General features: G+C 37.6%; 2 protein-coding genes across 2 annotated transcripts in view; both read left to right on the top strand.

Annotated features, from left to right (window-relative positions):
- iars1 (isoleucyl-tRNA synthetase 1) overlaps positions 1–27,456 on the top strand; it is a 59,215-nt gene that overhangs the window by 3,870 nt on the left and 27,889 nt on the right. The window contains exons 4-14 of the mRNA XM_085160880.1: positions 1,499–1,618; positions 1,868–1,950; positions 4,508–4,625; positions 4,763–4,910; positions 10,841–10,928; positions 12,546–12,606; positions 12,805–12,900; positions 14,420–14,542; positions 20,325–20,416; positions 21,140–21,238; positions 27,251–27,377. Of these exons, the coding sequence (XP_085017006.1) occupies positions 1,499–1,618; positions 1,868–1,950; positions 4,508–4,625; positions 4,763–4,910; positions 10,841–10,928; positions 12,546–12,606; positions 12,805–12,900; positions 14,420–14,542; positions 20,325–20,416; positions 21,140–21,238; positions 27,251–27,377 (1,155 nt within the window). The remainder of the gene's footprint in view (positions 1–1,498; positions 1,619–1,867; positions 1,951–4,507; positions 4,626–4,762; positions 4,911–10,840; positions 10,929–12,545; positions 12,607–12,804; positions 12,901–14,419; positions 14,543–20,324; positions 20,417–21,139; positions 21,239–27,250; positions 27,378–27,456) is intronic.
- vimr1 (vimentin-related 1) lies at positions 14,549–19,857 on the top strand. The gene has a single exon (XM_085160890.1). It carries the CDS (start codon positions 15,370–15,372, stop codon positions 16,501–16,503), a length of 1,134 nt encoding a protein of 377 aa, XP_085017016.1. The 5' UTR covers positions 14,549–15,369; the 3' UTR covers positions 16,504–19,857.

Genomic DNA, 27,456 nt, shown 5'->3' with positions numbered 1-27,456 from the left:
TTCATTTATGTTGGAAGTGGTAGCAGAGCTGTACGTTTTATTTAGTTTCAAAAACTCTGTCAGAACATGGCATGAAATGTTTAGGTGGAAACTAGCGAGCTAACTTTCTGTTAACTTCTAATTCTGTTAAATTTAATAAATTCTGTTTTCATGGATGCCTGGATGTTAAACCTAATTGTTACACCCGATAAAGCAGCAACACTGATCCTTTTATTAAAGATGAAAGAATTTAGACCGTTTTTAACTCTCAGTATTCGTTTGACTTTGGGACCTGAAACCGACGGGGTTTTGGACCCAGATTACTCCGCGAAGCTCCTCACTACGGCAGCCGTAATGCTCTGACAATCCATCAAGCAGTGCAGCTTACCAAAGTTGTACTAAAACATTTTTAACAGATTTCTGCACGCCAACATCGGTTCAAGGTCAGTAAGCACAACCAGAATTCATACATAAGGCACACTCTCGATTTTTGAGAAAATAAAAAGATTTTAAGTGTGCCTTATAGTGTGGAAAATACATTATACAGAAGAAAAGAATATATCGTGATATATATCGTTACCGCACATTTTTCAAATTATATCGCGATACGAATTTTAGGCCATATCACCCAGCCCTAGGCTATATCATGCCGTTCACGGTAATACCGGTGTAATGTTGGGCAACGATAGGAAAATGAAATATCGAGATAGAATATGGGTAAAACGCGCATGCGCAGTGCCTTTGTTTACATACGCACATGGCGGCGACGCAGAATGAGAAGAGCAAAAGTGGATCGTTAAATGAAACGGATGAACCAGAATTGGTTTGTAAAAATGCTGCAACTTCAGTGGTGTGGAACTGGTTTGGCTTTCGTCCGTCAGATACACAACAAAGCACTATTTTTGGTAGAGCATGCTAGCGGGCTGTCGTTATTACCGTGTTTTTTGGAAAATACGGCACACTTAAAATAAATCCTTTGATTTTTCTGAAAATCAACAGTGTCCTTTATAATCCCGTGCGCCTTATGTATGAATTCTGGTTGTGTTTACTGACCTCGAAATGATTTTATGTGGTACACGGCGCTCAAAAATCTGTCAAATGTTCCAGTACGACTTTGCTAAGCTACGAACCCGCACCGCTTGATGGATTGTCGGAGCATTATGGCTACCGTAGGCAGGAGCCTCGCGGAGTGATACGTACTGTGCATGCCTTTTGGTTAAACTGTCAGCAAGGAATTTGCATTTGCACTGTTAATTTTTAATATAAATTTAATGCACTTAAAGAAGCTGCTTGTTTAGGTGAAAATACATTGATGTTTTTTTGGGGATTCTTTTTGAACTAATAAAGTTGAGGAGTTGTAAAGTATTTTGTCTAGTGTCAGTTATATCGTCGGTTATATTGTTATTGCAAATTTTCAAATGTATATTGTGATAAATATTTTTGGTCATATCACCCTGCTCTAGTTACAATGTGGTCCGTTAATATTTAGTATTTGTCAAATCCTGTGTGTTTTATGTAGGAGTATGAGATTGATAAGACTTTGGGGATCAAAGGACCGGAAGATGTGGCCAAAATGGGCATTGCTGAGTACAACAAGCAATGCCGAAGCATTGTAATGAGATACTCCAATGAGTGGGAGGTGAGTACAGTGTATCTAACTAAGAGCAAAACACAGTTTACACCAGATAGTAGGGCTAGGTTTATGTTGAATGTTGTGGTGAATTTCTTGGCATTTGTAAGCCTGCATAACAAGTGACCTTCTAAAGTAGTTGTAAATATGTGTTACATCTAAATTCATATCATAAAAATCTATAACAAATCGCCCTGCATATATTTACCATGGTAATTGGTTCTTTTCATTTTTACGTACGTTTGTAATTGTATCTAGGCTTCAGTAAAGCGAATGGGACGATGGATTGACTTCCAAAATGACTACAAGACTCTTTACCCATGGTTCATGGAGACTGTCTGGTATGTATGTAAAAAGCGGGAAAAAATGCACGTTTTATAAAGACTTGTTTTGACTGCAGCAATTGCAAAAACATGGTCTGGGGCTATGGAAGGGTGTTTTTTGGATTGGCAATGTGTAAATCTCTGAACACAAATGCAGCCAGTTTATTTCAGCAATGAGCAGCAGAATCTACCAAGAGCAGTGCAAATCAATGAAATGCACCTGAAAGAGAATCTGTATATTCATGGGGACTATGTAGGGTCTCTGAGGTTTTGGGTAGCTGTTATCTGGCTAAATCTGACAGCTCAGGCAGAACGCAGGATTTATCCTGAGAGGGGGTGCTTTTGTCATTTAATAAGACCAACACGCATGATGTGTGTCAGACACACAAACCATTACTTCATGTTAGGTCCTGACTATTCGGGCATTAAGTTGCAAATATATGCTGTACTCCTGAGTTTTTGGTTTCTTTTTCTCTGCATGCTTTGTGACGGTGCAGTTGTTTGTTTTAGCCAACCGAAGTAATCAGACTGATCTGGTTGCACCAGCTTCTGCAAAATCCCAAAATACATTCAGTGAGACTTGACCATTATGTTGTAGAATTTAAACAATTGCCTGTTGTTGTGTTCTATGTCAGTGTGATCCCACACCAATTCAGTAATGTTGTCTGATATGGTAAATGGATACTTATTATAGTGCTTTTCTACTCCAATTGAACACTCAAAGTATTTTGTTTTTCCATTCTATGTTCTGATTTTTTTTCTATCCATCTATGCTTTTACTACTATGTTTGGGATCATTGTAATGAATGAAAATGAAGCTGTTGCCAATCACATGCTTTACTGGTGGTATTGCATGGTGGTGTGACAGTACTTTGCAGCCTTCATAGTTCAATCAATTTTGACAAGCTCTTCAATGCCATTGGCTGAAATGCAGCCCCAAACCATGGCAGAACCTCCACGTGTCTTACAAATCACTGTAGACACTCACTGTTGTACCTGTCTCCTGACCTCCTCCATACATATTGATGAGGAGAAATCTCCAGTTTGGATTCTTCACTCAGTCAGACCTGCTGTCACTGATTTTCAGTCCAGTTCTTGTGCAATTTGTCATACCCCAGGCTTTTCTCTATGTTTCCCTTCCTAAAGAGTAGATTCTTGACTGCCATCCTTCCACTGAGAGCATTTCTGATGAAGCTTCAGTGAAAAGCAGATAGAGCGACAGATGCAGGTTTTCCATAAATTTTTAAGGACACACTTTACAGCATGCTGAGATACACAATTTTTCATCTAAAATTTGCTCTTTCTCAAAGAATCTGAAAGAATTAGTTCTCCTCTAAGTTTGACATAACATAACATAACATTAACAATAACAGACAACTTGCAGGTGTAAGAAACTATGACTAAAAGGCTTTTTGTCAATTTTTAACCAACAAATTATTGAGTTGACCTTGAATACCTTGGTGGATGCAATACATAATTTAACAAGTAACTTTACCGCACTCTACACCCCTACAAAGTTTTATCAGAATTCATTCAAAACCTTTTAAGCTATTGTGTTTAAAGATAAAATTGCATGCAAACACTATGAGGTGTGGCTCAAGAGATTTGCACAAACTCAAAATCTTAACAAGTATATTTGTTTTATTTCTAGTCAAAATATCTCATTACACTTAAAATAAGACAAAATCAGCTACAAAGCAACATTCCAGTAAGCTATATGAACTTGTTTCAAGACAGTGAATCTTGTAACTAGAGAAAAACTAAATAATTTTCACTTGTTTCATTGGCAGATTTCTTTTCACTTATTTCAAGTTAAAATATCTTGTATTAAGTGAAAAAGCAACATGTTTAGCTTGTGTTAGGTAATTGAGCATCTGAAGAAAGAAAACAATGTCAAGATTTCCTCTGTAACATATAAATAGCCATGTTGAGGGCAGGAAATATGCTCTGTTCTACACATTTAGGTCTGTGAACAGTCAAAACAACATTGTGTTCACATAACATTTTGCACAGCTTTTGTGGTTTATTGCATATTAAGATAAAGGTAGAAGAGTGCAAGTCCCAGCTTTATGTCTTTGTATGCAGTGCTTGTGCACTGTTATATATTGTAATACTTGCATCAGAATTCAGTCTCTGGTGATAATAAATGATGCAGTTGATGCAAAATATATCAATAGATTCCCTGTGAGAAGTGAGGATGAGCATCCCTTTGCACTCATATTGGTTATTAATTAAAGGCTTTAGCAGGAAAATAAGTTTTGAAATTCATCAGTAATACAGCCTGTGGGTGAATATAAAATGGTCTTTAACTTAGCCTTCTCTCATTTCTTCTCACCACTGGCCCATGACCTCACTCTTTTCATAAATGCTCTGTCATATTTGATGAATGCTATGTGGGAAATCAATCTGAACGATTTTTAACTTTTACCAGAGAGATAAAGCTAACAATTTTATGTATTCATGTGTGAAACTGTTGCAGTTTAACTTACTAGACACAGAATCTTTGAAACTTGTTGCGTTTTGTGGAGTTGATGTTTTCTTCTTTATTTTAAAATGTTTGTTTTCTTTCTCTCAGGTGGGTTTTCAAACAGCTGTATGACAAGGGTCTGGTGTACCGAGGTGTCAAAGTTATGCCTTTCTCCACTGCCTGCAACACCCCCTTGTCCAACTTTGAGGCCAATCAGAACTACAAGGTTGGCACAGAACATTACCTCTTTACATATTTGCTGGTGTAATGTAACACGGCTATGGTTGCCTCTATTGTAAGTGCAGGTACTGTACTTCTTAAAACAAAGTTGACCTTGTTTCTATGCTTAATGCTTGTCTCCAGGATGTTCAGGACCCCTCGGTGATTGTCAACTTCCCACTGGTTGAGAATGAGGATGTTGCTTTGATTGCCTGGACAACCACACCATGGACACTGCCGAGCAACCTGGCCCTGTGTGTGAACCCAGAATTGCTTTATGTCAAGGTCAAAGGTGAGCAAAGAACATAGCACACATCTTGTGCTACAACCAGGTGCGCTACAAGGGTTGCTGTTTCTTCAAGTCATTGCAGTTATGCACCTCGTTCCTTACAATCAGTGGTTTTACACTTTTTAACCCAGCCAATTACTAAATGCTACAGTAAAGAGGAGCAGGTCATGGAGAGATATGAAGAAAATGAGAGAAAATATTATGACAGAAAGCAACACTGTAACTGTGAAAATGTAAACGAGGAATGCAGCATAAAATAGTTAATCTTGTAAATTGGTAGATCAGTATATTTATTTTACCAGTTAATGCATACTTGGTATTATCATTTATTGATAACATGACATATGTGCTCTTAATGATTGATACAGTTGAGTATAAGTGGAAGTGCATTCAAAAATGATTCTGTTTTATGGTGAAGGAGTGAGTGATTTCTCCCTGTGATGAATGCCAATAGACATTAGTTGCTTTATCAGCAATTTAGCCTAAAACAGACTCGGGTAAGGAGAATTAAGAGTCTAAAGAACAAATGTATTCATTTTTTTGTATCGTCTACTGTAGTGTTTCCCAACCTTTGGGAGCCACGGCACATATTTCACATTAGAGAAATCACACGGCACACCACCAAACAAAAATGTCACCAAAAGCATATTGATGATTTTTCTCACCAGGCATAGCGGTTTGTCCCCAGTATACCTTTTTTGCTTTCTTCTGACCACTACTCTTGCTAGGGCCTTCATCTGGGTTGAAATTTTCTCCAGGACCCAGGTCAGATTGACTACTTTTTCTTTTCAAATATTTATTTATTGCTATTACCAGGGTTTTGCAATTTTCATTAGTTTTTATTTTTATTTCGTTTTGACTTCAGATTTTCAATTTTATATCAGTTTTAATTAGTTTTTACCAATTGTTTGCTAGTTTAGTTTAGTTTTTATTTTTTTTGAAAATCCTTAGTTTCAGTTTAGTTTTGATTAGTTTCAGTTATAGTTTTAGTTGTGTTTGCAATAATTAAGTGCAACAAAAAAAAAATGATATGATTTTCATCATATCAGTCATTCTCTTCTGCTTATCCTTGGGTATGTTGCTATTCCAGCTACCATACCCTGCACAGGTCGCCTGTCTGTCGCAGGGCTAACATGCAGAGACAGACAACTCACATTCCCACCTATGGGTTCTTTAAATAAATAAATAAAGGCAGATGAACAACCATTGATACCAGGCAACTATAAAATGTATATCTTGGCCCCAATGAGACTATTAACTCTTGCAGCACCGGGTGTTCGTAATTTTGGTTCAAGTGAATTGATAAACTTTTTGAAGGCAGTTGACTCACACAGTTGTGTAGATATCCCCGTCCTGTTGTCTCGGGATGCATCACGCTGCCTTGCCTGGGGTTAGCTTCTGTTTTCTGGGGATGAGGGTTGAGTGTGCTCCCTTACCTTCTCAAGGTAAGCTAGGTTAGCCTAGCTAACCCTAGGTTTGTGGGATTTTTTTCCCTTTCGAAATGTCCCTCATAATTTGTCTGTTTCCACTACAAGACACTTGCTTTATCCAAAACACAGTCATATTCAAAGTAATCCCAAATTGGACTCTGGCGCTTTCTTCCGACTTTTTCTGACATGATTCTGCGCGTGGACGGAGCAGCAACACAGACGACTTGACTAACGCACTTGCCACCTGCTGGCATAATGAGACACAGCAAGAAAAAAATATGGAAACTAAACTTCATTTTCACCCTTGACTATTGTATGACACGCACACATCAATGAAAACTAAACACATTTTTGCTATAAATTCAGTTAATTTTAGTTAGTTTTGTGAACACTCATTTCAGTTTTAGTTAGTTTTCCTTTTTTTGTTTTTATTTTTATTTCCGTTAACGAAAATGTTTTTTCACTTCTAGTTTTTGTTATTTCGTTAGTTTTCGTTAACGATAATAACCTTGGCTATTACGCGCAGTGTTATCTCACTTGCAGCATGTCCTCTTCTGTTTACTGGCAGTTGGCAACCTATTTAATTGCAACAACAGGTTGTACTGCCCTCTAGCAGAAGATAATGTAATTGTTCTGCCCATTACTCATGCAGGTCGCTTAGAGTACTAATCAGGTGAAACCAGATAATCTTCCACGGTACACCTGATCATTTCTTGCAGGACAATGGTTGGGAAACACTGATCTACTGAATGCATATAAATTCCAGTGGCACTGTGACACATTTAGTTTATGGAACTGTTAACTGCACATTCTCATTTTGTGACATTTGCAGTATACGGCATAGCAATTTTAGCATATGTGACCTTCAGCTGAAAATTTCTCTCACTCTTATCATATCGCCATGATACAATCATGGAACATGGTGATTAAAGGCAGCTACGGCCAGCTGTGTTTAGTGAAGTTGTTTCGTAATCTAGCCAGGTTAAATGAAGAAAACAAATAACAGCCACCTTTGTGCTGCTGAAAACTCTAGCTTCAGGCTCGACATACCACTCTAACCCATTAATCTTCCTTTGCAGTGCACACCTCAGGACAACTAGTTTTGTTAAATGACAGTGCTTAAATGCTGATGCCTGAGGCAAAACTTTTCTGACTGAAAATCTTGTTTCCCTTGTGGCTTTAGTGTTTTGGACCACAGTATCAGCTGATAGATGTTTGTTTTCTTTTAATTCAGAAAGAACAAACAAGAACAAATTAGCTGAGGAGGAGTGCTGCCTTTGCAAATTGCACCCGTAGGAAATAATGGACCCGTAATGTGTTGGTGTGACTGGAACTTTGTTTTTATCTTCAAACAAAACACACAGGCAGTAACTTGCATGAACATCAGTTATGATCATGCAGGATTTATCCTTAAGTGAAAATACAATCACCCACCTAAATTGCTCCTTTCAGGTTTAAACAACAGAATCTTACATAAGACTGTTTGCGCTAATGGCCAACTTGCATTAAAGTAAAGGCATTAAAGTATTTTTGCAATTGTAAGCCATAAATTTTAAGATCTAAAACTTTCTCTATAGTCTGCAAAAAAAGAGAGTAAAGCTAGACTACAATTTAATATATTACACATGTTTTGTTTACTATAGTTAAAAGACACATTTTTAACAACCTTAATCCAGTTTTTATTCTGCTGAACAACAATACTGTACACAAACACATTTTCCAGTTTCTTAATGAAAACTAATGCAGTAGTCTAATTCAACATTCTTACAATAAATCCTGCTTTCATGAAGGTCACAGTGGTTGATGGAAGTTTCAGAAAAAGTGTTTGTTTTTGTTTGTCATAATTTAGTTTGCGGTGCTGTTATTTTGTTCAGTCCATTCATTTTAATTAATTGCATGACTGTTTTATAAAGAGCTACACCAATGAAACCTAGTTGATGAAACAAAGTAGGCATTTTATTCCCAATTTTTTTTAATGCAAAAATACAAAACTTTTGCAATAATTAGAGGGTTAATTAATTATATTTATATAGCCATATATAAATCATTTTACAGCAACATGTTAACAGGAAATGCAAATGTATAACTAATAACCTCTGGAAAAAATCAGCTATTGTTTATTTATGGCATTAACACTTGTTTTTCCTATTTTAATGTATCAAGATGTGTTTTTTGGCTTTAGCTGGTAGGGGTGCGTATGTGCGAGAGACATTGTGTAGCTCAAACCTGAAAATGTGGCTGAATCTCAAATCAGGCCACTCAAAAAAAGCCTTGTCCTTGTTCAAATATAAAAAAACGATACTCAAGAGAGGTGGCTACTGTTTTTCTGTTACCCTCCTGCTGTAGGTTTTGGTTCCCTATGAGAGAAACTGGTGGGTTTTTAAAAGGATGACCTAGATTCCTTTTACTTTGGCATAGCGCAGATGATACTGTAGGGGGCAGTGTTGAAGCACAGTCTGTTGTCATTACTGCACCGCCTGTGCTGCATGGGAGACTGCCTTGGAATACCAATGAATGTGGTCTTTTTTTTTTATCAGCTCAGTCTCTTTTTATCTCTCCTTGTTCACTCACTCGATCTTCATCCCAGTTCTTCCTACTCTTTTCTTATCGCTTTCTTTGCTTTCAAATCCACCTGTTTTCGTCCTACCTTGTGCTTATTCCCTCTCAGTCCGTCTCTTTTAACGTCTGCCTGTTTCCCTCGATGCTTTTGTCGCTGTTTGAGTGCGGGGCTGTCAGCAGGTCTGAGCTGTGCAGTCATTTGTCACACGACTGAGGGGAAGAAACATCTTTTATTGATGCTGCCCTCTTGTCGCTCTTTTTTGTGTCTCAGTGTCTCAGGCCATTTGGTTTTTGCCCTTTTCACAAGTGTCATCTTTGCTGTTACTGGGGACTCATCTTTTTATGTTTCTTACAATCTGTTTTTGGCTGTATGTAGAAGAAGGTTCAGTTCTCCCCCCTCAGTGACGGCTGTATGACAGCTATCATTATTATTATGATGATGATGATGGACCCTATCAGAAACAAGATGTTACATCACTGTTACTATTATTATTCACAAATCGACCTTCAGACATGAATATAGCACAGCTATGAGACGAATGGATCTGAGCCATGTTGGATGAGTTGCTATTTATCATCACCTGAAATTCAGGTCAATAAAGATAAATCATGCTGCTGTGGCTCTTTACATGACAGACTTTGAAAAATCACCAGGATACCCCCCACGCATCACATCATAGAAATCTGCCTTGTCATTCCCCCTTTATTATACATACTGTGAGATTTCAAAACTATATGGAAAAAGGGGAAAATGCAACAGGGACCCGGTTTTATTTTTAGCTATTTATACTATGGGATTGAGCAACTGGAGGACAAGGTCCACTGTCGTATCTTTTTATTTGTGCGATTTTTATTCATTTATTTTTTTCCCCAGTTCTATTTATCTAATTTATGGGTCTGCTCTGGACTTGCTAAATGTTCAAAGATGTTGTGATGAAGAGCTGAAAACAGCCACGTTTTTCATCACAAAGAAAGGAAGGAATGAGTAATGATGGAAAAAAATAAATAACTAGCTGTTGCACACAGTCAAGCGTAAGTTCTTATATCTGTTTATAAATACGTACTTATGTACATTTATTATGAATTTTAGCCAAAATTAAAGATTAAGAGGTTTAAGATTAAGCGATTACAGTGTGGAACAGTCAAAAGGCCCCGAGCTGGTGACTGGTGAGGCAGATCGCTGTAATAAGGTCTCAACAGGTCCTTAAACATACAGGAGCCTGGCCGCGTAGGGCTTTATATGTAATTTAAAAAAAATTTTTTTAAGTGCATTTCTGCATTTCCTTTTTTCCTTTTGGATGCTAATGGAAAAAAAGCAAGAACAGAGGTGATGTATGGCCATCAGCTAATTTGTTAGCAACCTAGCTGCTGTGTTCTGGACTATTGAGAGGACTGAGCAATGAAAGTAAAAAGTCTGTTGCCATAATCTAGTGTGACAAAATGTAATTGTCTATTATGTGTGTATTAGTTCCAAGTTGTAGTACACCCCCAATGCTCTAAATGACTGTTAAGTAAAAAATAAAGATGTTTATGTTAATAGTGTTATCACACGTGAAGAAAATGCACTAATTACATCCTCAGAAATCTTTGTTGCTGACCAGCAGTGCACGCCTAAAGATATGAAGTCTGCTGTTATATGTTCTTTGCTTAATGAATGACCGTTTGTGATCCATTTCAGATGTAGACAAACTAAACATTTGTCAGTCAGCTGCCTGAATAACTGTTGAGTCATTGCAAATTTACATCGTTCTATCGCCTGACATTGAAAGTGTTTGTGGTTAAACTGCACCTACATTTAACAGTAGCAAATTAATTGGTAAAAGGAGTCTTTGGTTAATGATTTATCTGGATTGATGCTCTCCACAGGTGTGATGGGAAATTTTGAAAAGCAAGAAAATTACAAAAAAAACTAAAACCAACGTGAATTTCTATTTTGTCTCTTAGATAATACCACACACAAGACCTACATCATGATGGAGGCCAGACTGGGGGCTCTGTTTAAGTCAGAGAGCGAGTACACTATCCTTGACAAGTGAGTACAAAGGCTATATAAGTGAAGAAAAAGATAAAAAGTTCAAAGGATTAAATTTTTCAAAATGTGCACACTTCAGTCTGTTGGCACCAAAGTGCAGCGGTCTGTTGCTGAGCTACTGGGGAAGTAATTTCCCTTAGGTGAATATACTGTACAATACAGTCCTACTTTATTAACAAGAAGTCAGCTAGCAACCAGAACTGTGAATAAAGGGTACACAAAATACAAGCCAGCCGCTGCTGTTTCTTTTTGTTAGGAGCATTTCTATATTTGTGCCCTGATTGCTGGCGTCATGACTTACGTTAGTTGCCTTAATTTGCTTTCCAAAATTAAAGCTGTTTCAGCTGACAAATGATTCTGAAAAGCAATAAAGATTAAAAAAAAAAAATGTGTTGTGTTATGTAGTTACTGAAGCATTTCCAGATTTTTATTTTTTGTTTTTAGTCTCAATTTAATTGGAAAAAGTTGAAGTGAAAGTCTAGATAGCAATACATGATTGTTTTGGAAATATAGTTGTTATTATATAATTATAGTTATTTATGTAATGTTAACATTTTGTACTTGAAACCCAGCTGCTGCCTTTTTCAACGAGTAAGAAACTTGTATTTAATGTTTCTTGTTAAAGGTTTTTTGTTGAGTTACGACTTCTCTTCCAGAGTGGCTAAAATTTGTAACAGCCAGATTAGGAGAGGTTGTATTTTACCAGCTAAGTGTTGTTCTTTGCAGCAGAAAGGGGAACAATTCCAATTTCTCAGCTCACTGGATGAGTCTGGAGCACAGGGAAAGCACATAGCAGAAAAAAATAAAGCGTAGTGAGATGACGAAAACAAGTGAGTGAATAAAGACTACAGAAATTACTGAAACCTGATGGAGCAAATTTCTAGGCATGATTTATCCCCTCTCATCCTGTATATCAGATAACTGAACCGGTGATGTAAACAAGACAAAAAAAATGTCCTTCCTCTTCTTCTTCCACAAGGACAAAACCCTTAAACACAGACACAGACGCCTTTATTTGAACTATGATTACAGAAACGGTGCATCGGGACTGTCTCAGCTGCCAATATGAACACAGCCCTTAAATGGAGATCTCACAAAGATCCTGAGGCAATTTCTGTCCTTACCAAGTGAAATCACCTCCCTTTAAAAAAAACAAAAAAAAACCATTTAACGTCTATCCTTTACTTTAAGATAAGTTATAAAAACTGTATCGTAAAGATGATTTGTCTGAATTTTTTGGTGTGAGCCCGAGAGGTGAAATTCAAGGCTAAGAACGTCCTCAAATTACTCTCCGCTGCTTCTAAGGCTTAAACACCATTACATAAAGCTACTGCTCACAGTTCTAACTCAAGGTGACTGAGATAAGTCCATCAACGTGTTGTTCAGCTCCTTTCTTCTCATTTATTTTGTGCGAGCTCAACAGTTGGAGGGACACTGTTTAGAAAGATTTTGGTGCAGAAAAACAAACTGGTGTCTGGATTTAAAAAGTGGAATATGAGGAAACTTCTTTTGTCCTGTGAAGCTGTGCTTGTACAGCTTTTCTGCTGGTTTGTGTCTGCAGTAATTATGAATTAAAGTTATTGTAGGAAGGTTTCAAGTGTTTTATTTGCTTTTTAGATTTCCCGGTAAGACACTAAAAGGGAAAAAATACAAGCCTCTTTTCCAGTACTTTGCAAAGGTTAGTACAGTTTTTCTTCCTGGTTGTTTCACAGTTATGTCTAATGTTTTTCAGAAACTAAACAGTATGCCTGTCTTTAATTAACACAGCACAGTGACACCTCTATTTACATCTGTGCATCCATGAGTTTGTATTGTTGCTGTACTACTCACCCTGTCCTCACCCTTCATCTAATATCTTGTCATTTTTTTAATTCAGTGTTCAGAGAAAGGAGCTTTCCAGGTTTTGACGGATAACTATGTCAAAGAGGAAGAGGGCACAGGAGTGGTCCACCAGGCACCTTATTTTGGAGCTGTAAGTAGGATCTTTTCTAAAATCCTGCAACTGCGACAACATGCAATGCTCATTACATAAGGGGGAGCTGCAAAAAGTAAAATTAAATGTTAAAGAAGTGTTGCTCTTGGTTTGTAGTAATCATAATAAGCAGAAAAATTAAAGGTTCAACTGATGAGTTACTTCATAGATTCTTGGGATGCTATTTTAAACAATTATCTTATGAGCATCAACATCTTATGTGGATTTATTGGGTGTTTTTATCTGATGTAGGATGCTGTGTTTCTTGCCTGATAATTTAAATTCTTTTAATTAAATGTATGCATTTAAGATGAGATGAAATGAGCACACACATTTTCGAATTCATTTCAAGTTGAGGTGTATTGTTGTCGAGGAGTGTTTGTTTTGAGTGCTATGGTATCAGTGTATTGAGTCCAATGCAGTAGTGCTATCAGATGTATTGGGTCACTGCTAATAGGTTAGATGCCCTTGCCAAGGGTAGACAAGTGCCCCAGTGGCTATAGCCAGCTTTGAATATCAACCAACCGTCTTAGCTTTCTGTACAGCAATCTCTGAACTGTTAACATCACCCTTGTAGTTAGCATCTCATTTCAATTTGCATTTAATTTTTTAATTTACTTAGTTGTCACAATAATTTTGATTTTCAAAAAAAAATGAAAAAGATCTTCAGTTAATAATACCATATCAAAAACAAGCACATTAGCTCTGAAATTGTACAGTAAAAGGGAAAGAATTGTCAATTTACATTCTTCAAATTGTATTGTATGACTAGATGTGAAATGACCATGTGGCACATCTGTCTTGGGTTTTGACAGGCTGTTTGAATACAAATTACATCTGCAGCCGGACAGTGCTCAGATCTTTCATGCATAGCTGTCACATACCAGCAGTGCTTGTTTCAACACTGCAAAAAGTATCCAGCTCAACAAGGAATTTAATATGGAGTCATAACATATCTTTACACTGTCGAAACTGGGTTCACTTTTGGCTGCACCTATATGCAGTAATGGAATTGTAAAACGAGCTTAAGATGAAATGATCAACATTAAGATTGTGTAGTCTAATTTATTTCTTTTACATTTTCATTACATGTGACTTTGTTATAAGTGGATATTTGTGACACAGAGAGAGAGAGATTAGATGGATAGATGGAAGCATAGATAGATGGATACTTTAAATGATCCCACAAGGGAAATTATTTTGTTACAGCAGCAGGATAAATAACACAAATAGTACAATCTACAATAAATAAACAACAGAGTTAACTTAAAAGTGCCACAGGTACTGCATAAGGGCCTTATACTAGGCAATGCAAAAGTTTATATATACATTGAAAAAAACAAAAGTAAAACTGTAGTTGACATTGTGCAAGAGCGTAGTGCAAATTGTATTTGTAAAATAATAAATAATATGTAAGAAAAACAGCCGTGAAAAGGAATAATACAGAAGACTATATTGATAATAAAGATGCCAGACCATGTCAAACCCATCTCTAAACTGTAATATTATCTCTCTGTAGGATGATTATAGGGTGTGCACTGAATACAACATCATCCAGAAGGACCAGGCTCCTATCTGCCCTGTGGACGCCTCGGGCTGCTTCACTTCAGAGGTCACTGACTTTGTGGGACAGTATGTCAAAGTGAGTGACACTTCATGCATTTACATGGAGATTAGGTTAGCAAGCATCGCATGTATTCTAGCCACAATAAGAGCCGCTGATATGATACACATGATAAATATTTAAACATTATTGATAGCTGGATTAATTCAGTGTTTCATTTTCTGCCTTATCAGTTCACACTCCTCAACTGTTCTCCATTTCCTCCATTTGTATCTTGGAAATGCGTCTTTTCTTAATAGACTTCTCTCTTTCTAAAAGATTTCATGATATGTGCCAAATTTCTGTTGTTAGTCCTCTTTAGAAATATACTTTAGATATATTCTCTTTAGCTATACCTGCAATAAAATGTTTTACCTTTAACTAATTCTTAACTCAAACTGTCTAAATGTCAAGTTGAGGGAATCTTTGTCAGAGCAGTCTTCTGGAAAAACTTGCTGCCAAAGCACATTGTCATTTACCAGCGCACTGGATAGCCTCTTCAAGTCTGTCACACCCAACTAGAGTCCTTAGAGAATAATGAGTTAAAAAGAGCATTAATATATGATCTCATCACTATTTCACATCCTGGCGCAAAGGCCAGGGAGTGACCTGCCTGGCCACTAACAATACAGCGTTAGGTAATAAAGAGTGTGCAGCCACAGTTCTCCGAAAGTCAGTCATAATCCACTTTTGAAATGTGTTAAAGCGTAGCGTGAGTTTCAAGGGTGTCTGAGACATTCTTTACTACTGCATAAAAACTCAGAGACAGTCTAGGGGACTGTCAGTCGCAATATTTGCTACACAAGAAGCCAAAAGAGCAGCCACTCTTCTGTAAATTGAAAAACAAAGCCGGTATCTTACACAACATGAGAGCTGCATCTTACAGTCAGAAGAGTCTGCAAGTTAGCAGTGCCAGCAGAGCGAGAGTTCAAAGTCCGTCACCTTCCCGGTGCCGTGGAGCTTCTTTTGACAGCCGGGGACGCTCGGGTTATCATGGAACTGCCATCGAGGTGGGCACAGAGATACATCAGCACCATGCCAATGAAAAAGAGGAAATGCAGGAACTCAATGTCAAGTTCGCAGGATACATTCAGAAAGTTCAGGCGCTTGAACAGAGAAATGCTTCTCTTCAAGCTGAGCTAACTGCCCTGCAGAGCCGCTATAAGGGAGGCCCCACGGGCATCGGAGAAGAATACGAGCTCAAATTTAAAGAGGTGCGAGAGCTAATTGAGGTCCTGACAAATGAGAAGGGAGCAGCTGATATTGAACGTGGCTACATCGAAGAAGAAGTAGAAGTTTGGAGACTTAAGCTGGAGGAGGAGCTGGCACTTAAAGAAGAAGCAGAAATGATTCTGAAGGAGTTTCGTCAAGATGTTGACAATGCCACGCTGCAGAAGGCTGAGCTGGAGAAGCGCATAGAACAACTGGTGGCCGAAATAGAGTTTCTCAAGAAGCTGCATGATGAAGAAGTGGCTGACCTCATGAAGCAGATTGAGGACTCAAAAATTAGTGCTGAGATGGATGGCGATCGCCCTGATCTGGCTGCTTATTTGCGTAACATGCGTGCAGAGATAGAAGCTGTTGCTGCTCGCAATGTCCAAGAAGCAGAGAAGTGGTACAAGACCAAGTTTGACAATCTCAAGGACCATGCTGGCAAACATGAAGAACACATGAAAACCATGAAAGAGGAGATCACCACCTTCCACAACCAGGTGACAGATCTTCAGAATCAGATTGATGGTCTGAGGGCTCGCAATGCCGCCCTGGAGCAGCAGCTGGAAGACATGGAGATCTCCCACATGGATAAGGTGGGGAACCTAGACAGCGTCATCGCTCAGTTGGAGTCTCAGCTCTGTGATACCAAACTGGAGATGACCAAGTATCTCCAAGACTACCAGGAACTGTTGCACATTAAGCTCAAGCTGGATGCAGAGATTGCAACCTACAGGAAGCTGCTGGAGGGAGAAGAGGAGAGGCTGGGAATTCCCAAAGATGTCTAATTACATGGGAGAGGTTCAGCGGCGAGTTTAAAGAATGGTCACAAAGAGAATTCGCAGAGTATCATGGAGTTTCAAGATCAGTTCACTCTATTTCTTACCCTTCTTCTTTCTGCGGGCTTTTTAAAAATGTGTTTTTCTGAGCACAGATGCCAACACTTCTCCTGACACTTTGCCTAGACATGACTCCACTAATCAGGTGTTATAAATTTTGGGTACATATTTTTTGATATGAACTCTGCCTGCATCATATAAGGAAGAGTTTTGATCTATTCTTGTAATCTTATATGTATGCTTGTGTAGTTTTGGATACTCTGTGCTGCAGACAAATTTCCCCTAACAGTTTATTGAGATATAAGACCCAGCCCTTTCCTACCCCTTATTTGTCTGTGATCATATTGTCCTTATGTATTCTCAAAATGATCTTCATTCCTATTCATTGCCTTCCCATAACTCTTGAATGTTTGGGGGTTTTATTTTTTTTGGAGTCCTCATTTCTCCTCGTTGCTTTCATTTGCTCATGCTTATGCAGTACCCCTGCTAAATTTATCTTCTGTCTTTTCTGACAAGTCAGCCCCACTGTTGTACCTTCTCTGTTATCACTTCCCTTTGCTACAGTTTGTCACTTTTTGCCATCACTGTCTCTCTTTATGAAAGTTTTGGACCCGTCTGACTTCTAAATGAAACACTCAACTCAAGCAAAGCAATATATAATCGTAGTATTGTGACTGATCTTTACAGCAACTCCAGTTAATTCTGAATGTTTTGACAAAACTGTTGACCATTCACACTAATGTTGACCAATTTAATAAAGATTTAAGTGTGTGCATACAAAATATTAGTAATGAATGTTCTTTAACATGTTGTCATTTCCTAATTTGTCTTTTCCTACAAATAATAAATTGAGTAGACAAACAAATGCCCATTTAATGCATAGCAAACCAAATCCCTCACGCAATTTTTCCCTGATAAAATAGCATTCATAAAAAAATGATAAATTGTTTTTCATAGCAATTCAAAAATATAAACACTACAAAGAGTGTTTCTGATTGTTTGCCACATTCAAGTTCTTATCAAAGTCCTAATAGGAAGACTGAGTCTTTTTTTAATGCATAATTTGCTTTTCTTCTTTTAGTGGATAGGTTTCACATGATTTTTGTTATTCAGAGCACAAAATTCGGTCTGTCTGTTTGGAGGTGTCAGGGCAGGGTCAGGTTAGGATCGTTATTTTGCACTTAAGAAAACCCAGATTTTTACTATGATTTTTCTACAAATTCAAACGATGCAGAAATAGATTGGGCTCATGTGGTGTTTCTTTAGAAATAATGTTCTCACAGTCCTCCTTCATCATTTATAGCAACCTCTCTATAAAGGTGATAAAATGCAGCATCTGACCAAGTCAAGCCCACTGAATTTGGATTCTTTTTGGTATTTTCTATTCTTCATTATCCTGTAAATAAACTGTAAATACTGTGGGTGTCACAATGGGACTAACTTTTATGCAAATCTAAACTTTCACCCTATATTATTTTCATCTGTGCAAACTGGGTTTGGTTGTGTAGCTGGGGTAAGTACCGTAAGATGCACAAACAGAAAATAAATGAGTGTTTTGGAACCTTAAATCAGATGCAGATTAATTACAAAGAAATCACAAGCATGTGAGTAATTTTATAACATACTGCTTAAGTCTTATTTATGTTGAATTGGCCAGGTGGTGAAATTATTTCATTCTCTCAGTGCCAAATTTCCTGTGCATCTTTACATCACAGGTGTATCTTGATGCTTTAATGAGCATGGGTCAGGACACAACAAAATTTATCCCTGGCTGAAAGAGGGGTGGGAGGCTGGCATGGGAACTCTCTGCAAAGAGGTCACGGCCACCTGCCAAGCACTTGCTGAAAAGTCGTATCTATGAGCATCCTGTGAATTGCACTTGGCTAGAGGGACATAAAATATGGGATGATAAGACCCCATATTAGACTGTTTGCCATAAACACTGAGCTCCATTTTTCATAGTTGTATGGGTAGACTAACCTTGGTTGCAAAATTACCTTGGATTTTCTGCAAGAAAAGTCATACTCATATTGATGTTTCCAGAGAATTCCTCTGATCAAGGTCTATTTCACCAAGTATTAAAGGTATGGTAGCCCTGAAGTGTACTGAAAATCTTCTAAGAAATAAAATGTAAAAACTGAAAGTTGCTCAGTAAACGTCCCATAATAACATGCTATTAGGATATGTGAAATATGTTAGGTAGAGACAGTTATTATTGATATAATACTATGGAGCATAATATAATGTAGTGCTGCAGATATCAGTTATTTCAGTAATAGAGTATTCAATCGATTATTCCTTCAATTTGTCGAGTAATTGGAGAAAAACTTATTTTTGTCTTATTAATGAGAAATAACAGTTGAATGAACTATTCACTGGTTTCCATTTTAAAAATACACCAGTGCCTGCCCGAATAAAGGCTCCGCCTCTTTGCTCTTCATCCTTTTTGTGTAGGCGGACTCTGGTTCCACATTAAACTGCTCACATGGTGACAACTGAATGCTATGGAGGTGTGGATTAAACAGATCTTTCGAAGCAAAGAAATTTGCACCGATGACTTTCTATAATGAAATTATTCAAGTTACTCGATGAATTACTGCAGCCTTAATTGATAGAACTAAACTTTAAATTATTTCACTATTGTCCACTGTATGGTGACCTTGACAGTATAAAAAATGGATGCAACTGTCACCTGTCGGTTTGTGAAGTCCAGCTTCGAAGCTGCAGTCATCTTCTTGGTAGCATCGAGTAGATGTGAAGAGGAGGGGAAGAGACTGTGAAACTGCATGCTCAGTGGATCTCCATTAGCCAGTGAGTGGCTCTCATTAGCCAATGAACGCGCAGCTTCATCATACAGATAATCCTCCAGTTTGCTGTCAGATATGACCAAGATTTACAAAGTTGACTTAATTTTTTTATTCACTATAATCCAAAATGAGTGACTGAGCCCTTAAGGTCAAGAGGAAAGTGTTTACAGAGGCCAGGATAGACAGCTGTTTTCTCATAGACTTCTATAGGACGAGAAGTTTTGCTGCAACCTCCATGTGGTGGTCATAGATTGATACAATGCATGTTTAAGGCTTTTCCATGGTGACATCATTTGTCTTGCCCGCAATCTTCGTTTGTCTTTTATACTCTCTGTGGTCTGTAATAAGGACTTGATTTAATTCTGTCAATTTATACAGTGCATAAAATGACATTGTGCCACTTATTTTTTACTATTAAATGTTTAACAGTGCTGAGATATTGTATTTATGTAATATTTATTTATTGAGAAAAAAAACAGTGCTGCAGGTTTTTTTTTTTTAAAAAAGACGATATGACACAAATAGTGTACTTAAAAACACAAAACGTTCACTGCAGTTTTCATTCAACTAGATACAATTATTGCATGATCTGAAGTGTGTTTATTGTTAGATCCTTATTCATTAATTGATGAATTCATTTTTGTGCATAGGTGCAAAGAGCAAACCTTACAGTGATTTTATAAAAGTTAACTTTGAAATGAGCTGAAGAGCACTGGCAGATCTCCATGGATTTTTAAATTTTTCACCTTGCAGCTATGATGAACAGATGTACTACTCCAGACTCTTTCAGTACGTTGTGACATGACAGTTGGCTGTAGTTTAAAGTGTAAATGCACACATCTGTCCATGCCTAGCCAGCTAAAATCTTTGACCCTAAATGACATTACACGTGGCTCTTCAGCCCTATTCTGTGCTATAAAGCATTCTCTAAACAATGTCTCATGTTTGGTGGTTCTGTTACAGGACGCTGACAAAAATATCATCAAGTGGCTGAAGGAGAATAGTCGCCTCGTCAATGCCAGCTCCTGCAAGCATAATTACCCCTTCTGCTGGAGGTGAGACATGTACAGAATTCAAACTGAAAAGCTAATGTTACCTCCAGCATCCTTTTCTGTGTCACTCAAATTAACAGCTTAAATTTTTGCCTTTCACCACGGGGCTTTTAAAGCACCAGTCGAAGAAAAACTCAAACTTCTGGACACAGGAGATTTTTGTCACAAATGTTAAGCCTGACTCAATGAAATATTTTCTCTTTGAGTGCCATTGGCCTTATTTTGTTGTAGAATGTGTGAAGTTCAATGTTTAGCATGCAGGATAAGATTAATAAGATTGATAAATTGTTTTTACATTTTATGGCTTGACAGTAAATATAAATGAAATCAATATATTGTCTGTATTGTACAGGATCATTTTGTTTGATTTAAGACCAACAGCTTTATGTCTCAACTTCAAAATAGAAATACACTTTCAAGTATAAGTAAAGTTTTCGTTTTAACCTTTGTGCAGTGTTTTGGTCTTTCATTTTCAGTATTTACCAAAAGGAAAATTATGCGATTTATTTAATTTATACAGCGCCAAATCACAACAACAGTCGCCTCAAGGCGCTTTATATTGTAAGGTAGACTCTACAATAATGCATACATACATATGTTATTTGTTACTTACGCTCGCACAAGTACAAAAAATGAACACCACACAGGGTTAAAGTTTATGTGGTATGCCTCTTTGGTCCTTTTTTTTTTCTTTCTTTTTTTTAAAATCTGCTGTTGTTTTTTCAGATCGGACACACCACTCATCTACAAAGCCGTCCCCAGCTGGTTTGTCCGAGTGGAGCACATGGTGGAGAATCTACTGGACAACAATGGAAAATGCTATTGGTAACTTTTTTTCTGAAAAAATGATAACTGGCTTGGAGGCAGTGAAGTGGCAGCTGTGAGCATCTTGCCAAACAAGTGTTCTTAAAAACCATGCCAGACAGCAGATAGAGTCCCAAAACAATTACAGCCCTCCTCTGCACTACTAAATCAAGTTATTGGACTGTCTCTGCAGAGCAGCTATCACTGGGTATAGTAGTTTTGAATGGCAAAGAATTAGATTTTAAATAGAAGTTGTTTTGATTGTGGTTTTTTCTATATCTGACATGGTGTTAAACTCTTGCTCAAGGAATTTTAACATGAGTCAACGGGGACTGGTGGTTTCTAAAACATTAGCATGATGCTAATTGCAGTGGCAGAACATGGAGAAAACGTAGGCATCAGCATGATGGCTTTGCTAAGTGGTATTACCCCTGGTGCTCCCAATGCTCTTTTCTGAGCCACAGTAGCTGCCTCCAGTAATGGGACTGTCAAACTGAGATGAATGACTAGCCGCTAGGAAGGTGAAGACGCCCAGACACACACATACAGAGAAGCTGAGACAAACGCACACACTACTTTAAAGGCTACGGTCCTTATCTAAGAGGTACTAGTGTTGCAGGTTTTTTAGGAACATCTAGCTAAAGGTTATGTACAGTAGAATAATCCTTGCTTTGGCTACTCTAACGATTTACAAGTTATGGCCAAGATTATAATAGAAACACCTGTGATTATAGTGTAAAACTATTCGCCACACTACAAACTGCAGCCTCCAACTTTATCATATGTCTTGATCAACACGTGTTTAAACCGTTTCAAATATGTACTGAACATGTTTAAAATGAGAACCCCAACAAAACTAGCATTTATTATAGATGAGCACAACTGAGATAATCATGAGTGCTGAAGCTAGTGATTTAAAACAAAAAAATTGTTTATTATTTGCATGTTGTTATGTTACTCAGTTATGTCCTCAGAAAATAGTGAAGAATTTGTAACCCAAGCCTCCATTTTTTAATTAATTTATTTGTTTTTTTTGTTGGGGTTTTTTTTGCAAACATTGTCCCAAAAAATCAACTTAAACAAGCTCCTTATCAAAATTTTCTGTCAAATTATTTTAGCTCTGGAGTAAAAAGATAAAGTTAAAAGGTGTTTGAACGACATGCAACATTGACACTAACTTTAACTTGGCTGTGTTAGTGTGGCTGCATTCTTATGCAGATTTCTTATTAGGTTGATATTTTAAACGTATTTTTATGTATAAATACATATTAAAAATATAAATAACCTTCTTATTTTTTTATTATTAGACTCCATTTTCAAACTCAAGTTCTTGTCCCATAAAGGCTGTCTGCCTGTCAGTCAAGGTTGCAGCTCATCAGCTTCCTAATGAAAGTAAAGTCCTTGTAGAGTTCAATACATCTATATAAAGTTCATATTAGCTGATGAGAGGCTTAAAAAAACTTGAGAAAGCAAAGTTCTAAAGTGCTAGTTAATGTATTCTCCAAGTGATTTGTTCATTTTATCTCAAATGGTGCAGCGCAGACAAAGGCTAAGTGTCTTTTCAGAGAGCTCGGTTTGAATTCTCCAGATGCCCGTCTGTCAGAATAAATGAACGACTAAATTTTTGAATGCTCAAAGGGTGGCTGATTTCTTTTGAGGTTCAAGGTGCAGACAGCTCGGCCACTGACATGTGAATTTAGCACATTATTTCGTAATAGGTAATCAGCTTAGCCTAAAAAGACTTGGGTTAAATACATTAAGAATCAAGTATTATATTTCTAGTTCATTATTTTTTTTCTTTCTTGTCTGTGTTTTTTTTGTCTTTCATTTTTTCAGGTATTCATTGAGTTCATTCATTCATGTGCTCACTGACACACTTAATTCTTAGTATTTGTCTTTATTGTGACAAACGTATAAAAACCTCCTAATTCTAAAAAATGTAGCTAACTTTAGCTACACTACTTATTTAAAAACAACATTACTTTAAATTTTAAACTTGAGCAGCTTTTGAGTGGTTTTCCTGCTTAACCTTAAAATTTGGACATTCTTGATAGACATACTTGTTTATAATAAGAACTGACCTTTTTGGGAACATGGGCTAAAGACTTTGCTTTGCAAACACTGAATAATAAGTCTGAATTAGTATAGAAATTATATATTTATTATAGCGTTCTGTAATACCTATACAGTGGGGAAATCTTGAACTATACATAAGGTACAACCTTATATAGTATAGTATAATAATCAGGAGTTTGAGTATTTTGTTACTAGAAGTTGGTGCCATTTACTAGTGTAAAATTGATTGCAAAGAAGTCTAGTGTGCTATACTAAAATCCTTGCAATTGCTTTGCTTAATTGCTGGTTGCCACAGTTGCCCATAGTTTGCATGGAATACGACGACTTTACTGATTTCAAAGTAGCTGCAAATGTATTTGCTGCTGGTGCACTGAACAACTTTTATTTAGGCCAGCGTGCTCTGGTTTGTATCACACTTTTGTCAAATTTCAAAACAGCTCAAAGACTAAAGTCCTGGAGAGTGTGGGGGGCTACCAACCTGTCTCTAGGCCTGTGTGACTGCGGCCTTCCAGTTTAATATTCCTGTTTGTTGATCCATGCATTTTCTTAGCTAGTTATCTAATGAGGATCAGAGGTCCAATAAAGCGTATCCTAGCTAAAGCTGAGTGATAGCCAGGGAACACCCTGAATAGCTCACTCGATCATTTTAATAGACCTTTGCACTATTTTGCATTTTTGTAAACGAGTCAAACCACCAGTTATCAGCATGCTTTTACATAGCTTTGAACTGATTAGTTAAGCCTTGTCCATCTGTCTTATTTACCCCCCTCCCCCCCCCCTCCCTAATAAGTCTTCTGTGTGTCTCGAGCACAAGATGGGACACTTTAAATTCTACATTTAGCATGAATAGGGGGTGGAGGGCGGTGGTGGGCAGCAGCAGCAAAAGGAAAAAAAAAAAAATCATTAAATTGATATATTAGGAGCCTAAATAGAAATGCCTCCTACAAATGGGAATTGATGAACTCTTTGCTTAGTGTGTGGATCCTGAGGCCAATATATCCCCCCCCCCCCCCCCCCCCCCCCCATAGCCCCTTGCACTGTTCTCCTAAGCAACACAGACTGCTGCGGCGAGAAACGGGGACAGAAAAAAATTAGTGAAAGAGGGAGAGATTTGGAGATAGTGGCAAAATGAAAATGAAAGAGCAGAAAAGGGGGTAGAAAAGAGAAAGATGCCTCGGAGGGAATGTTAACCTTTGCAGTTGAGCTTCATAAAGGGGCAGTTTTAAATTTATATCCTGGGCTGAAAATAAGGAGTAGTAAATATGCCAGCAAGGAATAATATTTTCTTGTGAGAGACTGTGTTGCACAGTAATATACAGGGTATGGGTAAGTTTGTGTCTTGAAGAGTAATGTATACAGTTTCCATATAATAGACCTTAGAGGATATTCACAAGTCTAAAATTTAATTTACACATCTCTTAAAATTTCCTTCCCTGCTGGAGGCCATACAGTTAGTTACAAAACGGATTTGTCTTTGACTGCAGTGTGTCAGGAGGCTCTGCATACATATGATCATCACTTTGACAGGCTACACCATCAAAGTGGTAGAAACACTTTTATCAGTTTTGCTGGTTCTAGTTGCTGGGAAGCTCATCAACTCAGAGCTCAGTAACTGTTGAATTTTTATCAAAATGTAGGATGACTTAATAATTTTAGGTTAAAATGTCCTCCACAGCTTTTGTGTTCACTTCATATTAATATACATTAGATTATCAAAAGTATTCACTCAGCCATCCAAATTGTTGAATTCAGGTGTTCCAATCATTTCTGTGGGTGCAGGTGTTAAAATCAAGAACCTATGCATGCAGTATGCTTCGTCGCTCTTAAGGCGGTGAATTACAGCATGCTGCCATAATAGGATCCCACCTGTGCAACGAGTCCAGTTGTGAAATTTCTGCGCTTCAAAATATTCCATGGTCAACAACAATAACTCAGCCATGGAGTGCTAGGCCACGTAAAATCACAGAAATGGGTCAGTGGATGCTGAGGTGCATAATGCCCAACCTTCTGCAGAGTCAATCACTATAGACCTTCAAACTCCATGTGGCCTTCAGATCAGCACAAAAACAGTGCACAGAGAGCTTCATGGAATGGCTTTCCATGGCTGAGTGGCAGTATCCAAGCCTTACATCATCAAGTGCAGTGCAAACTCTCAGATGCCGTGGTGTAAAGCATGCCGCTACTGGACCCTAGAGCAATTAAGACGTGTTGGAGTGATAACTTTTAATGCTTCAGCATGCTGAGAATTTTTGGACAATTTCATGCTCCTATGTTTGTGGGAACAGTGTGAGGATGGAACCTTCCTGTTCCAACATGATTGAGCACCAGTTCACAAAGCAAGGTCCATAAAGACATGGATGAATGAATTTGGTGCCCTGCACAGAGTCCTCAACCTCAACATGATAGAGCACCTTTGGGATGAATTAGAGCACAGACTGCAAGCCAGGCCTTCTTGTCTAACATCAAGGTCTGACCTCATAAATGTGATTCTGGAAGAATTATCAAAAATTCCCATTAACACAATGCTAAGCCTTGTGGAAAGCTTTCCAATAAAAGCTGAAGGTGTTAAAGCTACAAAGGGTGGGCCAACATCATACAAAACCCTATGGAATAAGAAAGGGGCATCACTCAAGATCATATGAGTGTGGAGGCAAATACTTTGAAAATATAGTGTATTTTATAATCTCATTAAGAGTTATCATTGTACGCTTTGGAGAACGACTGGACGACAAAGAAATATGGTTACTTCTGGTTTACATAAATGGTAAAATATTAAATTGTTCTAGATGTCATTTTAAAAGTATCAAGGTGACCCTTATAATCCTATGGGCAATAATTAATTTTTACAAGCAGTGTTTGAGTTTGATATTTTCGGCTAGAGGAAGTCTGAAGTGGCAGAAAAGTATGTTAGGTTGCTGAAGGACATGAGGACAGCGAGGCAGTGGTCCAGATGTCAGATATGCAGGAGGAGTGACAGATGGGTTTAAGGTAAGGTAGGGATGGGATTGCATAAGGGACTGAGTCCAGTCTTGTTTGCAGTGGTGATGGACAGGTTGACAGATGAGGTCAGGCAGAAGTCTCAGTAGGTTATGTTTGCAGATGACATTGTGATCTGTAGTGAGAGTATGGAGCAAGTGGAAGAGAGCCAGAAGAGGTGGAGGTATACTCCAGAGAGAAGAGGGGTGAATGGTAGAAGCAAGACAGAATATGTAAATGTGAGGGAGACAAATTGATAGGTGATGATACCAAGAGCAGAGGTAGTGAAGGTGGAGTTTAAATACGTAGGGTCAACCATTCAAAGCAACGGACAAGGTACAAGAGAGGTGAAAAAGAGAGCACAAGCAGGGTGGAGAGGGTAACGAGTGTTGGGGTCGACAGAATGATAACAGCAAGAGTGAAGAATTGCTTCCCAAAATTTAATCAAAAGAACTAATTTAGGCGTTTATTTCACTGCATTTTTCCCTTTTTGTAATATGCTAATTAGTGTGTTTAATGAGGCATTGCCTCATTTGCACATTTTAATATAATTTTCTGAAAACTTGTTATACAAAGACAACATGTATAATGTCTTAAGTTTCTTGTGATGTCTATTAGTTTAAAATGTAAAAATGTTATAGTATAAATGTCACAATACATTTTTTTTTAATAAAAATTAGTTGTTTTGTTTGTTTTTTAATACTCTGAGCCTACTCAAGTAGCAGTTACAGCCACCAGACATTCCCTTTTTATACTCTGACTTTTTTTTTTTAAGGAGTCTACAGAGGGAGTTGTGTATCTATCATTCAGAGCCATAAATGTATATTTCTTTTTCATCCTTAAAGTATTCAAAATATTATGTTTATTCATTATTTGGATGTTTTGTCATCTCGAGCAAAAGGCCTGACTGTCCTTGTTTTTTTTGTTTTTTTTTATGTATTTCTCTTTAATTATAAAACGTATATTAATGTGTCTCTGCAGGGTTCCAGAGTTTGTGCGTGAGAAGCGTTTCGGCAACTGGCTGAGAGATGCACGCGACTGGGCAATTTCAAGGAACCGTTACTGGGGCACACCAATCCCCATCTGGGTCAGCGATGACTTTGAGGAGGTCAGGAAAACACATACATGCACTTCTTACTCTTTAGTAGAGTACTTAATGCTGATGATAAGTCTTTATACTTTATCAC

This window comes from Neolamprologus multifasciatus, chromosome 5 (assembly GCF_963576455.1).
Source record: "Neolamprologus multifasciatus chromosome 5, fNeoMul1.2, whole genome shotgun sequence".
Lineage (NCBI taxonomy): Eukaryota > Metazoa > Chordata > Actinopteri > Cichliformes > Cichlidae > Neolamprologus > Neolamprologus multifasciatus.
This window is presented reverse-complemented; position numbering and strand designations above follow the sequence as displayed.